The sequence below is a fragment of the Rutidosis leptorrhynchoides genome, chromosome 4 (assembly GCF_046630445.1).
Source record: "Rutidosis leptorrhynchoides isolate AG116_Rl617_1_P2 chromosome 4, CSIRO_AGI_Rlap_v1, whole genome shotgun sequence".
NCBI lineage: Eukaryota > Viridiplantae > Streptophyta > Magnoliopsida > Asterales > Asteraceae > Rutidosis > Rutidosis leptorrhynchoides.
Window position 1 is genome coordinate 505,153,246 of NC_092336.1, and position 17,264 is coordinate 505,170,509.

The 17,264-nt window shown below is 33.6% G+C and overlaps 2 protein-coding genes across 2 annotated transcripts in view; one reads left to right on the top strand and one right to left on the bottom strand.

Moving 5' to 3' along the window:
- The window catches only part of LOC139842467 (strictosidine-O-beta-D-glucosidase-like), a 63,835-nt gene that overhangs the window by 44,874 nt on the left and 1,697 nt on the right, over nt 1–17,264 (top strand). The window contains 2 exon segments of the mRNA XM_071832605.1: nt 10,201–10,441; nt 10,513–10,625. Of these exon segments, the coding sequence (XP_071688706.1) occupies nt 10,201–10,441; nt 10,513–10,625 (354 nt within the window).
- LOC139844797 (uncharacterized) lies at nt 15,078–15,821 on the bottom strand. The gene is made up of 2 exons (XM_071835021.1): nt 15,379–15,821; nt 15,078–15,307 (listed from the first exon to the last, which is right to left on the bottom strand). Exons 1-2 carry the CDS (start codon nt 15,809–15,811, stop codon nt 15,303–15,305), a joined length of 438 nt encoding a protein of 145 aa, XP_071691122.1. The 5' UTR covers nt 15,812–15,821; the 3' UTR covers nt 15,078–15,302.

The window sequence follows — 17,264 nt, forward strand, 5'->3', positions numbered from 1 at the left end:
CTATCGGGTGGTATTCTATTTACATAGGATATCTATATATAGAGATCAAAAGATTTCATAGATTACGGAGGAATTTGCGGGATATGTCAGGCAAAGTTTAAAGTAACAGATGCGATAAGATATGATTTAGCAGATACGCTAAGATATGAATTTTGTCTATACACTACTCATGCAATTAATGTAGCAAGACGTGTCTAGACTAATAATGATAAGCAGGTAATTTCCTATGGATGATAAGCAGATGATTTCCGACTAGAAATGATAAGCAAAACTTTTGACAAGCAGACACGGTCGAAGTCCAGACTCACTAATGCATCCTAACGACTTATCAGTTAGACACACTAATGTAGACCTGGTTCGCTAAGACCACCGCTCTGATACCAACTGAAAGGACCCGTTCATATACATTATAAAGGATTCACAATAGTTGATTACATTGCGAGGTATTTGACCTCTATATGATACATTTTACAAACATTGCATTCGTTTTTAAAAGACAATCTTTCTTTACATCAAAAATTGACAGGCATGCATACCATTTCATAATATCCACTATCCAACTATAAATTGATTTAATAATAATCTTTGATGAACTCAATGACTCGAATGCAACGTTCTTCGAAATATGCTATGAAAGACTCCAAGTAATATCTTTAAAATGAGCAAATGCACAGCGAAAGATTTCTTTAACACCTGAGAATAAACATGCTTTAAAGTGTCAACCAAAAGGTTGGTGAGTTCATTAGTTTATCATAATCATTTATTTCCATCATTTTAATAGACCACAAGAATTTCATTTCCAGTTCTCATAAATATACGTCCCATGCATAGAGACAAAAAAAATAATCATTCATATGGTGAACACCTGGTAACCGACATTAACTAGATACATATAAGAATATCCCCTATCATTCCGGGATCCTCCTTCGGACATGATATAATTTCGAAGTACTAAAGCATCCGGTACTTTGGATGGGGTTTGTTAGGCCCAATAGATCTATATTTAGGATTCGCGTCAATTAGGGTGTCTGTTCCCTAATTCTTAGATTACCAGACTTTAATAAAAAGGGGCATATTCGATTTCGATAATTCAACCATAGAATGTAGTTTCAATTACTTGTGTCTATTTCGTCAAACATTTATAAAAGCGCATGTATTCTCAGTCCCAAAAATATAAAGGGTAAAAAGGTAAATGAAACTCACCATACTGTATTTCGTAGTAAAAATACATATAACGTCATTGAACAAGTGCAAGATTGGCCTCGGATTCACGAACCTAAATTAATTATATATATTTATGTGTTGGTCAATATTTGTCTAACAAATTAGGTCAAGTCATAGTGTACCACAATCCTAATGCTCGAGACTAATATGCAAAAGTCAACAAAAGTAAATTTGACTCAAAATAATTTCCAAAAATCTATACATGATTAATATATAGTTTAAATATCGTCGTTTTATATTTTTAAATATTTTTAAAAGATTTATTAGAGTAAATAATATAATTTATTTATTAATAAATAAAATTTTATATTATATTTATATAATAAAATATACTTTTATATATATTAAGTAATAAAATTTATAGGGTTCATTTAATATTATAAAGATAATATGATAGGTATTATTAAAGTAAGTTATTACACGTAGTAAAATATATTTGTATCAAATATTTATTTGATAAAATAATATCTATAATGATAGTAAGTAAAAGTTGTATTATTTTGTAATAATAATTATTATTATAAAAATATCAATATTTATAATTACTAAGATGACATTATGATAAAACGATAATTCTAATTATGATAACTTTAATATTTACGATAATTTTTAATATTATCTTTAAAACAATAATTCTATTTAAAATAATAATAATAATAATGATATTTTATAGTAACAATGAGATTTCTATTAAAATGATAATTTTTGTTAAAATGATAGTTTTAATACTAACGATAATTTTAATAATAATAGTAATGATAAAAATAATAAGAACGATAATTTTATCTAAATCAATATCTTATAATATTTTAATTTCATCATGATACTCTTACCCATTATTTCCTAATCGTTTCGTTTAATAGCTTTTAATCGTCTTTTATATCGTGTTCGTAATAATGATTATAATAGTAATCAAAATAATTAGGTGTTACAAATATTTGTTTTAATTACACTAATATTAATAATGATAGTTACTATAACATTATTAACGATAATACTAATAATTATCTTAATGATAATATAGTAATAATAATAATAACAATAACAATAACCATTTTTAAATAATGATATATATATTAATAATGATAATAATAATAATAATACCAATAATAATAATAATAATAATAATAATAATAATTGGATAATAATAATAATACTAATTATAACTTTAACGATAATAACGATAGTAATAATAAAAAAAATAACAATTTTTAATGATAAATCCTTTTATTGATAAAGATAATAATAATAATAATAATAAGATAAAACTAGAACAACGATAATAACGACGATAATAATAATCATTTTTAATAATAATACAAAAATTCGATGGACTATAACTTCAAATCCGTTCATCGAAATCATTCGATATCTAAATGAAAAGTTCTTAATTTTTCGCTAGCTTTTCAACGACATGTATATCTTATACCTTATCTCAGTCGCATATATAACTAATTCAGGATTCAACATAACCTAACTAAAGGCAATATCAAAAGTACAAACATGCATAATCCTATATACTCGAGCACTAGTCAGGGATACACTATTAGTATGTAAAAGTTAAATTATGAGTACTCACGTATCAATATTGAGATTCAATATTGCAGGAAAGGTACGTAGACGCAACGGAGATGATAAACACTATATTGATCTCACGAGCATACCCATAAACCATACCCAATCACCTCCATAGCTATAACCCATAATTTCCTTAATCCAATCCCACTCGAAAAACAATTTCGAAATCACTCGGACAGCACTCTGACGTAATATTTTATGTATACTAATAATATCTTGAAATAATACGGAGTAAATATATATATGTAAATCGATTGAGAGAGTTTAGAGAAAAATATTTTCAAGTTTCTTATAAAATAATGAAACCTATTGAATTCTATTTATAATAGATTTTTGAATTATTAAAGTGAATTATTAAAGTATGAATTATTAAAGTGAATTATTAAAGTATGAATTATTAAAGTGAATTATTAAAGTATGAATTATTAAAGTGAATTATTAAAGTATGAATTATTAAAGTGAATTATTAAAGTTAAAGTAAAGTAAAAATAAAGTAAAGGTAAAGTTTAACTATAGTAAAAGTATAAAACTATGTACGTATAATACGCGTATAAATATATATAATATTAATTTAAATCGTTATATATATTTAATAAAATAAAATATAAATATCGTTATCTTTATCATACTGGTTAAGTAATGAGTTGTCAAAAGTGGTTTTAGATATTTATAAAAGTTATATACGTTTTAATAATAAAGTTCTTTTTAAACTGAAAACGTTTTTGTACGTTTGAAACTAAATCAAATAAATATAATAATTTTGTTTTCCAAAATCAAATATATTTTTAAGAATCATTTTGTTTAAAGGTTAAAATAATGGAAATCGTTATATCATAAAATGTTTTAGAAAAGTAGAATCATATATATTCATAATAGGTTTCAAGTTTTTAAATTACAGTTTGTTGGTGAAGCATGGGATAAAGTTCAAAGGTTAAATAAACATATGAAATCATCTTAATGAAAAATGTCGAGTTACATAACTTGTCGATATCCAACATCTAAGTTATTTACACTTCACGTTCTTACTCATAAATCACTTTACCATTTTCCGAATGTTGTCAAAAAGAATAGATTTCTTAAATCACAGTGGACCTCATAACATAGACCCGTAATCATATCATAATGTATCTGATAAATCAATTATTTGATATTATCTTCTAATTTCATCGATAAACATATTGAAACAAATACGTTCATGTAAAGTATTATACGTTTAATACTTTATTAATATTCTCAAGTTATAATATATATATACATATATATACATATTTATTTATATATAACGGTTCGTGAATCGTCGGAATTTGGTCGAGGTTATAATGAATGTATGAACACAATTTAAAATTCTTGAGATTTAACTTAACAAACTTTGCTTATCGTGTCGGAATAATATAAAGATAAAGTTTAAATTTGGTTGGAAATTTCCGGGTTGTCACATATAATATATATACACATATACATATATAATCATATTCGTTTAATGGTTCGTGAATCGTTGGAACTTGGTCGAGGTTGAATGAATGTATGAACATAGTTTAAAATTCTTGAAATTTAACTTAACAAATATTGCTTATCGTGTCGGAAACATATAAAGATTAAAGTTTAAATTTGGTTGGAAATTTTCGGGTTGTCACAGAATACATATTAAAACACTACATGTATATACATTTTAACTGAGTCGTTAAGTCATCGTTAGTCGTTACATGTAAGTGTTGTTTTGAAACCTTTAGGTTAACGATCTTGTTAAATGTTGTTAACCCAATGTTTATAATATCAAATGAGATTTTAAATTATTATATTATCATGATATTATGATGTACGAATATCTCTTAATATGATATATATACATTAAATGTTGTTACAACGATAATCATTACATATATGTCTCGTTTCAAAATCATTAAGTTAGTAGTCTTGTTTGTACAAATGAAGTTCATTGTTAATATACTTAATGATATGTTTACTTATCATAATATCATGTTAACTATATATATAACCGTATATATGTCATCATATAGTTTTTACAAGTTTTAACGTTCGTGAATCACCGGTCAACTTGGGTGGTCAATTGTCTATATGAAACCTATTTCAATTAATCAAGTCTTAACAAGTTTGATTGTTTAACATGTTGGAAACACTTAATCATGTAAATAATAATTTCATTTAATATATATATATAAACATGGAAAAGTTCGGGTCACTACATCGGCTACTTTGGGATGGGATAAATTGTGCGGGTAATTGGTCTTGGGTTCGAACTCCTTCCGGGCGTGCTAGTGACGAATTGGAAAGCCTTAATGAGCTACTAGTAGGCGCGGTCATCAATCCTTTAAAGCATGATTCATGGAGGTGGAGAGCGGGAAGCAATGGGAATTTCACAACAAAGTCCTTAACGGTGTTGATCAAAGAAAAATTAATTCCTCGGGGTAATCATAGTGATGAAACTCTATGCAATAATTCGATCCCAAAGAAGATAGAAGTGTTTGTGTGGCGTGCAAGGAGGAAAAGACTCCCAACTCTAGTGGAATTGGATAAAAGAGGGATTGACTTACACTCGGTAAGTTGTCCACTTTGTGATGACGACATCGAATCGGTCGATCACTCCCTTTTTTGTGCAAACATGTCACTGAGGTGTGGAACAAAGTATTTAATTGATGGGGGTGCAGTAACTTCAACCCCGTAACTTGGGGGAGTTTTTTCGGATACGGGGCAAGCAAATTCGGGAGTGGGGAATAACATTTGGCAAGCGGTATTATGGTCAAGTTGCTACCTTATTTGGAAAAACCGTAATCAAAAGGTCTTTTCAAATAAGACTTGGAATGCACCGGTTGCTCTTAATGAAATCCAAGTTAAAAGTTATGAGTGGGTCGCGAAGAGGAGCAACGACAAGGTTATCGATTGGCATAATTGGATACACAATCCTCAAATTTTTCTTCAATGAGTAACGAGTAAATTGAGAGCTTCAAATTTCAAGTTGTCATGTTGACATCTTGGACTACACTGTATGTATATAGAGATAGATGTTGAGAACATTAGATAGGTTTCTATCTTCATGTATTATGTGATTTTGAGTAATAAACTTATATTTGTCTTTCAAAAAAAAGAATGAAAATAATCATGTATAATAATAATAATAATAATAATAATAATAATAATAATAATAATAATAATAATAATAATAATAATAATAATAATAATAATAATAATAATAATAATAATAATAAAGTATATTAATCAATAAACAAATGGTTACTTGGATCTTTCTTACATTTTGACATAAATTCGATAAACTGTAAACTTGGATGACTACAAAATCAGCATTTTTAAGTATAGGTGACTTATAAAAGTATTTTGATAATTTGTTGGCCTCTGAATATATAATCTCTTAATTAAATTAAAGTACTATATTGGAGATCTCGGATCTCGGGAAGATCTCGTTTGGACATTTTTTGGGAGATCTCAGCATCTCGGAAAAATCTCGAGGAGATCTCGGACGTTGACTTACGTTGACTTTTTAGTTTTTATAATATAAATATATACAAATATATCAATATATGTATATTTATATACATTTTTATAAGACTTTGCAAGAAAATCCAAGAAATGAACGAGAAAATTCGAAAATTACGAGATTTTATGAGGAATTTCGAGAAATGAGCGAGAAATTTCGAGAAATCGTGGCTTTGACCAAGTTTGACCCCGTTGACCAAGAAATCTCGGGAGAGGGACATCTCGTCTCGGCGAACTTCCAGAAATGAGATCTCGGAGAGATCTCGAGAAGAAATAAGGAGATTTACAACACTAAGTATATATGTTAACGCAAAATGTACAAAGCAACTATTGAGAATGTGTGTTCGCACTTCCTCTCTGTCACGAAACCAAGGGCAGAAGTTGAGAACTTATCAGAACTCTAATGATTTCGCTCAAGGCTCAAGGCCAGTGGCGATTCGAGAAATGAAACTCAATAGGGTCCTGATTTTTTTTTCAATACTAATTATATTTCAATGGTTGTGTACTCTTAAAATCTACAAATTCAAAATATATATGAGGTCCGACTAGCTAAATTTAGTTGTATGCTATATAGTTTAATAGAAATGCTATAAATTCGAAAAATATATGTGATCGTGTAGTTAAATTTAATGGTGTCCTATACACTTTAAAGGTTAATTTCTACACAAAACTTTCCAATTAGTGATGTCCTGTGACCCCATGTGCGGCGTGCCAAAGCTTACATTCGCCACTGCTCAAGGCATAAAGGCTCTTATTCCTTCTGCATTGGTCTCGAAGGGCCTTCGCTCTAAAGGGTTGAACGCTAATGTTGGAGTTCTCTTGAGAACTTGTTGAGAACATTTTGAGGGCGACACAAATATGAGTGTGTTATGACAATTTGCATAGCGCACTCACACCAGCGGAAGCGTGGATATAATTGTTTGAGACAAACTTGCGAGAAATAAAAGAAAGCAAAATAAAGTAACTGATAACACAACAATTTAACGTGGTTCGGCAAAACCCTGCCTAAATTCATCCCAAGAGTCTCCTTTATTCTTATAATATAAAAGTACCCGGTACAAGGAAAAAGTACACTATGAGTTAAACTCAAACCCAAGCCCCTTAGATTTTAGTATAAAATCTAAGTTTCTCGTACACTCTTTTACACTCCTTACAAGAATAAAACTCTCAACCTCACAAAGAAAGGTTCCCGTTGATATTACCGATCAACTCCCTATCTACTTTGTGATACTCTCACAAATAAACACACTCCGTTGATAAACCCTATCAACTATGTTTTTCTCTCATTTGTGATATCTTGAACCTCTCTCTCTTGGATCACTTGATCCCACTCTTGGATGATCTTCTCATCTCTTCATGCTATGTATTTATAGATCAACATATACATGTGAAAACTATATGTGAAACCAATAACCAACTTGACATGTGAAGATGCAAAATACAAATCAAACTTTTCCTTTGACTTCAACAAAGTTAGGCAAGCATGTGAAAGCATATAATAGTCATAGCCACTTGTTTAGCATGCAAACTTCAATTCCAATTTGACAACATAAATGTTTGTCAATAATTTAGACTATGTCCAACAATCTCCATCTTGACGAACATTTATCTTCTTTGTCACCGAAAATGCTATCACTTAGTACTTTCACCATTGGTCTCCTTATTACCGCTGCACACACCTTGAATCACCTTGATCCTGAACCCCGATTCAAATAAACTGGCCAATAATCATGTGCAGCTAACCCTTTCAACTTACCTAGTTGACACCGAAGAGGAGTCTCGAATCACCTCTTCCACCACATTAGGATTTTCCTTCTCACCATCGTCTACCTTGGTCAAACATGTCCCAACATGTTCCCGACATGTTTCCCGCGTGCACGCTTTCTAAACCTTCGAGACACGAGTACATTTTGTACTCGCCACCAGACGATATAAACCCTCATACTTCTCTCGCTTCATCAGCACCTTCACGCCACGTGTGATTTTCATAACTCCACCTACGGCCTAATAACCGTATCCTTGAGAATCCAACACGCATAAGGAAATTAGATTCTTGCACATCCTTGGTGTGTACGCCACACTACCAAGAGCGTAAGCAACTCCGTGAAACAATTCTATTTTCACCATGCAAACACCCTCAACATCACATGTTGAACCATCACCTAAAGTCAGCACCCCGCTTTCTTTAACATAAGCTTATCAAAATAAGCTTCCTTGGAACACACATGCATCGTACAACCAGAATCTAAAATCCATTCATCTTGAGCAGAAGTAGAACTTTTGAAGATTGTGAGAACATCTCCCAAATTAACCGGTTCACTGCAGCCGATGAACCCCCAGATTTACCTTCACCATTCTTCTAGAGTGGACAGTCCTTCCTTAATGACCCCACTCATGACATTTAAAGCACTGGATACCCTTCACGCTGTCTCCTGACCTAGACCTACTGTTATCACTAGATCTCTTCTTGGCAAACCTTCCCATTTCATGACCAACCATAGCAAACCCATGCTCAAAAATGGTCAATGGATCTTCGTCTCTTATCCTGTGATAAGATTACCGGTAGTACATCCTCCATCTTTACAGTAGCCTTACCATAAAGAACAGTAGTGACCATAATATCATACGAACTGGGAAGAGAGGCAAGAAGAATAAGGGTCTTATCTTCTTCCTCAATATAAACCTCAACTTTTCCAAGTTGATCCACCGGACCATTAAACACGTTCATGTATTCAATGATATTCCAACCTTCCTCCATCTTCAACCGATACAGATCACGCTTCAAGCTTAGCTTTGTAGTCATGTTCTTCCCGAGATATAACTTCTCGAGGGCCACCCACAACCCCGTAGCGGTTGTCTCGCCACTGACATTATTAATGATCTTATCACTGATGGATATGCGAATGGTACTGACACATCTTTCCTCGATGTCATTCCAATCGTCATCCGTCTTCTTTTCTGGCTTGCCGTCCTTTTTACCCTTCAACGGCTTTGCCAAGCCTTGTTGAACCAGAACATCCTTCACCCTTGCTTGCCACAAAGTGAAATTTTCGGTTTCATCAAAAGGCTCCACCTTAAAATGCATACCGCTATTTCCCGCCATCTCCAAAAAATATCCGATAAACCTGGATACGCTTTGATACCACTTGTTATGACAATTTGCCTAGCGCACCCACACCAGCGGAAGCGTGGATATAATTGTTTGAGACAAACTTGCGAGAAATAAAAGAAAGCAAAATAAAGTAACTGATAACACAACAATTTAACGTGGTTCGGCAAAACCCTGCCTACATCCACCCCAAGAGTCTCCTTTATTCTTATAATATAAAAGTATCCGGTACAAGTAAAAAGTACACTATGAGTTAAACCCAAGCCCCTTAGATTTTAGTATAAAATCTAAGTTTCTCGTACTCTCTTTAACTCTCAACCTCACAAAGAAATGTTCCCGTTGATATTACCGATCAACTCCCTATCTACTTTGTGATACCCTCACAAATAAACACACTCCGTTGATAAACCCTATCAACTATGTTTTTCTCTCATTTGTGATATCTTGATCCTCTCTCTCTTGAATCACTTAATCCCACTCTTGGATGATCTTCTCATCTCTTCATGCTATGTATTTATAGATCAACATATACATGTGAAAACTATATGTGAAACCAATAACCAACTTGACATGTGAAGATGCAAAATACAAATCAAACTTTTCCTTTAACTTCAACAAAGTTAGGCAAGCATGTGAAAGCATATAATAGTCATAGCCACTTGTTTAGCATGCAAACTTCAATTCCAATTTGACAACATAAATATTTGTCAATAATTTAGACTATGTCCAACAGAGTGGTCTAGTTATTTATTCATTGATAATTTATACTTATAATGCAGGGATGATTTTGTTAACTATGCGGATATTTGTTTTTGGGAGTTTGGAGATCGGGTGAAGAACTGGGTGACAATTAATGAACCGTGTGAATTCACCGTCAGCGGATATGTAGCCGGCAGATGGGCACCAGGTCGCGGTGGAGACAACGAAGATGGTGACCCTCAAACTGAACCATATACAGTCGCATATAACTTACTCAATTGTCACGCAGCCGCATATAGAAAATATTGCGAAGGCTACAAGGTAATATAATTAAGATGATTTTAAATTGTTTTACTTTAAAATCAAACTTTTTTAACTTAAGGATCTTGTAGGATATTCAAAAGGGAAAAGTGGGTATCACACTTAATAGCAACTATTTTCAACCTTATAATGGTCCTAGTGATGTTCAAGCTGTCAAATACGCTTTCGACTTTCAGCTTGGATGGTATGAATGTTGGAGGTTTTATTAAATTCTTTCGTGTAGGGTAAAATAATCGATAGCCGGATAAATCACTGAATCGTGGTATCACTTTCCAAAAGTAATTATTCGACCCTTATAGCCTGGGTTACACGAATATCACTTTGGGATAAGACAGAGATTAAATTCTTGTTTTGGCAGAAACAAGAATTCCTTTTTCAGAAGAATATTTTGGTGTTCGTAACTTGTATATATTCTCATGCATATTGGTTAATATATTTATATACACCCTTATCATGAAAGAGTCTTTTATTAAAATCAATTGGCCGATTGATTAATAAAAGTATCTTCTATAATATTCAAAAGTGGTTACAGGAAGAATATTTCTATAAACAAATATTATCACTTCCATCATTAAAGTAAAAGTTGTTACTTTTACAATAAACAAATATTATATTTTACAACTATCAAAGCATGAGTGATCACTTTATAATAAACAAGTATTATTCCTTCAACCACTAAAGCAAAAGTGGGTGCAAGAATAATTCTTCCGTAATCACTCAAAATTGTGTTAAGTGTTTTCTTACTGCTGTCTCTTAAGAACCAGCACTGCAAAAGGACCAGCAGCGCAAAAATCAGCAAACAGGACCAGCAGCGCAAAAGTCAGCATACAGGACCAGCAGCGCAAAAGTCAGCATACAGGACCAGCAGCGCAGAGGAACCAGCAAACAGGACCAGCTGCGCAGAACAACCAGCACAGGGACCAGCTGCGCAGAATAACCAGCACAGGGACCAGCTGCGCAGAACAACCAGCACAGGGACCAGCAATGCAGAACAACCAGCACAAGGACCAGCAATGCAGAACAACCAGCACAAGGACCAGCAATGCAGAACAACCAGTACAAGGACCAGCAATGCAGAACAACCAGCACAAAACACTTAGCCAAATTTCAGCTTACTAAGAAAACTTAGTACTGAAAACACTTAGTCAAATTTCAGGTAGACCAAGTCATGATAGTAAATAATGGAAAACCACTTTTGGGTTCGGGTAATCTATCACTTAATGGGTGTACACTCCGTACCTCCAAACCCATTTACAAGTGTAGATTAAAACCCAAAATTACACTAAATTTACAACAATCCTCCCCAATTTAGTGCAATTCGTTTCATGAGAATCAAACAAATTAAAACAAAACTCATGCATAAATGAAAATATCTTGAAGATTGAATTTTCACCTTAGTACATTACACATTCCAAATATTCGAGAATCGGGGTGTTCTAAGAATTGAACCCTTCAACCCATTTGAATAACTGAAAATAACATACACATAAGTTTTCAAATACTCTAAAGCTATCCTGACACTTTACAAGCCATGTGTCCATATCCATTCATGAATGTATCTAAAGCAAAAGTCCAAGCTTTGTTGAAGCGGCAAAACTTCACATTCACATAGGTAGTTCATTTCAGTCATGCACCTACTATTGCACTTTTTCAAATAAACCATTAAGAAGCTAAACTTCATCCTCACATTCAACAGGTCCGAGTACATACCTTACCTTGGGATGATACAAAATTTTTGTACTCCAAATTTCTAAGTATAAGCCTTCCACATTGAATTCAACTTCTAATTTTCATCAGAAGGGAATTAGGTATCTTATAATTAGAAATTTATGCGGACTTTAAACCCATCCCCACAGCAGACTTGTTCACCAAGTCTCTTGCCAATCCCTTCGTCAAGTGATCAGCTAAATTCTGTTGTGACCTTACGAACACTATAGAAATCACCCCATTCATGATGAGTTCACGAATCATGCTATGTCTGACACCTAAGTGTCTAGACTTTCCATTGTACATCTGGCTATAAGCCTTTGCCAATGTCGCAGTACTATCACAATGGATAGACATGGGTGCTATAGGTTTAGGCCATAATGGTATCTCATGGATCAAGTTTCTAAGCCATTCTGGTTCTTTACCAGCAGCAGCTAAAGCAACAAACTCAGATTCCATCGTTGAGTTGGTAATACATGTCTGCTTCTTAGAAGCCCATGAAATAGCACCTCCCCCAAGCAAGAACACCCAACCACTCGTTGAAGAATGATCTTCAATATTGGTTATCCAACTCGCATCAGAATATCCTTCTATTACCGAAGGAAACCCATTATAAGATAAACTATAGTCCATAGTTTTCTTCAAGTACTTCAGTACCCGCCTAATTGCTTGCCAGTGATGAGTACTAGGATTACTAGTATATCTACTCAGTTTTCCCACAGCAAAAGCAATATCCGGCCTTGTACAAGTCATGGCGTACATCAAACAGCCAATCACCTGAGAATACTCAAGTTGTGATACAGCTTCACCTTGATTAGGCATAAGCTTCTCACTTGGATCAACAGGGGTACTCACAGGATTACATTCAAAGCAATTGAACTTTTTCAACACCTTCTCAATATAATGAGATTGACAAATCGAAATTCCTTTGCTTTCACGTTTGATCCTAATGCCAAGGATAACGTCAGCCTCCCCCATATCTTTCATGGAGAATTTTGATGACAAAAATTCTTTTGTTAAATCAACCTGACTTTGGTCAGTCCCAAAGATTTACATGTCATCAACATATAGACAAATTATAACTCCTTTACCAGAATCATCAAATTTACTATATACACATTTATCTGCTTGGTTTAATTTAAAACCACTAGATAAAATCACTTCATCAAACTTTTGATGCCATTGCTTAGGTGCTTGTTTCAAACCATATAAGGATTTCACAAGTTTGCACACCTTGCCTTCATTTCCTGGCATGACAAAGCCCTGAGGTTGGTTCATATAAACCTCCTCATCCAATTCACCATTCAAGAATGCTGTCTTCACATCCATCTGGTGAATAACTAGATTGTGAATCGTAGCCAAAGCAATCAGCAGTCTAATGGTAGTGATACGTGCCACGGGAGCATAAGTATCAAAATAGTCAATTCCAGACTTTTGTCTAAAGCCTTGAATGACTAACCTTGCCTTGAACTTTTCAATAGTTCCATCCACCTTCATCTTCTTTTTGAAAATCCATTTGCAACCCAATGGTTTGCAACCAGGAGGTAGATCAGCTAACACCCAAGTGTTATTGCCCATGATAGAATCTATCTCATCATTAATTGCCTCTTTCCAGAATGCAACATCCTGAGACCTCATTGCTTCATCATATGTTTTAGGATCATCATCAACATTGAAACAATACGAATATTGGGTAGAAACATCATCCCTAGAACCTTCAACTAAGTATAGTTGAAAATCTGGTCCAAATGATTTAGGTTTCCTTTTTCTTTTGCTTTTTCGAAGCTCAAGTGACTGATCAACAGCCTTTTCAGAGACTTCATCATTACAATCCTTATTGATTCCATTGTTACTTGAAATCATATCCTTTTGTCTAGGTATAGATGAAAATCGATTTTCATCAAAGATTGCATCCCTTGAATCAATCACAGAATTGATTGAGACAAACTCATTAGGCTCTATTACATAGAACCTATATGCCTTGGAATGTTCAACATATCCAACAAATATGCAATCTATACCTCTTTCACCTAAACTTTTCTTCTTGGGATCAGGTAGTCTAACAACCGCCCTACAGCCCCATACCCGAAGATAATTCAAGTTAGGTTTCCTTTTATTCCAAAGTTCATAAGGTGTAATCTTGTTTCTTTTGTTAGGAACTCTATTAAGCAAATAACAAGCTGTTAACATAGCTTCCCCCCAAAATCCTTCACTTAAACCCGAATAGGATAACATGGAATTAACCATTTCCTTAAGGACCCTATTCTTCCTTTCAGATATACCATTTTGTTGTGGAGTATAAGGAGCTGTGGTCTCATGGATAATACCAACGGATTGGAAATACGATTGGTCAATGTATTCACCTCCCCTATCTGTTCTAAGTCTTTTAATCAAAGCCTTTTGTTGTAATTCTACTTCAGTTTTAAATATTTTAAATTTATCTAATGCTTCATCCTTAGTATGTAACAAATAAACATAGCAAAATCTAGAAGCGTCATCAATAAAAGTCACAAAATATTTCTTGTTCCCTAAAGTAGGAGTAGCATGCAAATCACATAAATCACTATGTATTAATTCCAAAATTTCAGTATCACGATGTACATTTTGAAATGGTTTCTTAGTGATCTTTGTTAACATACACGTTTTACACTTTTCATTGTTCATGTCAAAAGCCGGTATTAATCCATCTTTAGACATATCTTGCATTCTTTTAAAGTGTATATGTCCTAGTCTAGCATGCCAAAGTGTAGAATTATTTATGCTAGAAGTAGATATAAAAGCAAAATTAACATTCAAGTGATTAATGTTAAGTCTAAACATTCTATTGCATAAATAACCAAAACCAACAAACATACCATGTTTTGACAAAACAAACTTATCAGATTCAATCACTTGTTTATAACCACAACAATTTAACACACTACTGGAAACCAAATTTTTTCTTATTTGTGGTACATGCAAAACATCAAACAAACAAATAGTTTTTCCAGAACTAAAACACAAATCCACACTTCCACGTCCATGAACAGAGGCTGTTGACTCATTTCCCATATGAAGAATTGATCCATCAGTCACGGACTCGTAAGTCTTGAACCAAAATCTATCCTTGCATACATGGGTGGTGGCTCCCGAGTCAACCCACCACGCGACATCATCATCCTGCACAAAATAAGCCTCAGATATATATGAAACATAATAATTCTCATTTGAATTATTAAATATATTCTGACCTTTCGAGTTGTGGTTGTTTAAACCATTTCCCGAACCGCTTGTGCTAGATCCTTTGACATTATTATTACCAAAAATAACCTTGCAATCCTTTTTCATGTGTCCAGTTTTACCACACTTCCAACAAGTCAATTTAGACTTCTTGTTCGGATTAGCCTTGTTATAACCTTGATGTTTACGTTTGCCCTTTTTGTCATTATTACTAGTGAACTTTTTATGTTCCACCATATTGACAACAGACGTACCAGCAACTTCGTTGCTCTTTGGCTTGTCATTATCCTGCAACCTGAGGGATTCCTCAATACGCAGATGACTACCCAACTCAACAAGAGTTAACTCCTCCTTCTTATGTTTCAAAGAATGTTTAAATTCTTTCCAAGATGGAGGTAGTTTATCAATTATGCTTGAGACTTGAATAGACTCATCCATGTTCATCTTATGTTGTGTGAATTGACCAAGTATACGAATGAGCTCATTGTATTGTTCCAAGACCGGTCTAAAATCGACCATCTTGTAATTATTAAAATTACTCACAAGGAATTTTTTACTAGAAGCATCCTCAGACATATACTTGGTTTCTAAACAGTCCCATAGTTCTTTAGAAGATTCAATATTTAGGTAAATATCAAAAAGGGAATCAGCCATACCATTGAGGATTAAACCTCTAGCGATGTAGTCATCGTTCTCCCACTTGCACCTTTTCCGAATTTGTTCAATAGTGGCATCATCACCATGATCTTCAGGAATTGGTGTGCTGAGTACGTACACCACACTCATGCTGCTCAGAAAGAAGTGCATCTTCTTTTGCCATCTCCTAAAATCAATTCCCTCAAACTTATCAAGTTTGGAGAAATTCGCCGTCATGTGTTTCATCGTAGCCGCCATCGATTATAACAAATAATTACTTTCGATTGTTGGAGGTTTTATTAAATTCTTTCGTGTAGGGTAAAATAATCGATAGCCGGATAAATCACTGAATCGTGGTATCACTTTCCGAAAGTAATTATTCGACCCTTATAGCCTGGGTTACACGAATATCACTTTGGGATAAGACAGAGATTAAATTCTTGTTTTGGCAGAAACAAGAATTCCTTTTTCAGAAGAATATTTTGGTGTTCATAACTTGTATATATTCTCATGCATATTGGTTAATATATTTATATACACCCTTATCATGAAAGAGTCTTTTATTAAAATCAATTGGCCGATTGATTAATAAAAGTATCTTCTATAATATTCAAAAGTGGTTACAGGAAGAATATTTCTATAAACAAATATTATCACTTCCATCATTAAAGTAAAAGTTGTTACTTTTACAATAAACAAATATTATATTTTACAACTATCAAAGCATGAGTGATCACTTTATAATAAACAAGTATTATTCCTTCAACCACTAAAGCAAAAGTGGGTGCAAGAATAATTCTTCCGTAATCACTCAAAATTGTGTTAAGTGTTTTCTTACTGCTGTCTCTTAAGAACCAGCACTGCAAAAGGACCAGCAGCGCAAAAATCAGCAAACAGGACCAGCAGCGCAAAAGTCAGCATACAGGACCAGCAGCGCAAAAGTCAGCATACAGGACCAGCAGCGCAGAGGAACCAGCAAACAGGACCAGCTGCGCAGAACAACCAGCACAGGGACCAGCTGCGCAGAACAACCAGCACAGGGACCAGCTGCGCAGAACAACCAGCACAGGGACCAGCAATGCAGAACAACCAGCACAAGGACCAGCAATGCAGAACAACCAGCACATGGACCAGCAATGCAGAACAACCAGTACAAGGACCAGCAATGCAGAACAACCAGCACAAAACACTTAGCCAAATTTCAGCTTACTAAGAAAACTTAGTACTGAAAACACTTAGTCAAATTTCAGGTAGACCAAGT

What these genes read in the sequence shown, in the direction of transcription:
- LOC139844797 (XM_071835021.1), bottom strand. Translation starts at nt 15,811, where the DNA reads ATGAACATGGATGAGTCTATTCAAGTCTCAAGCATAATTGATAAACTA.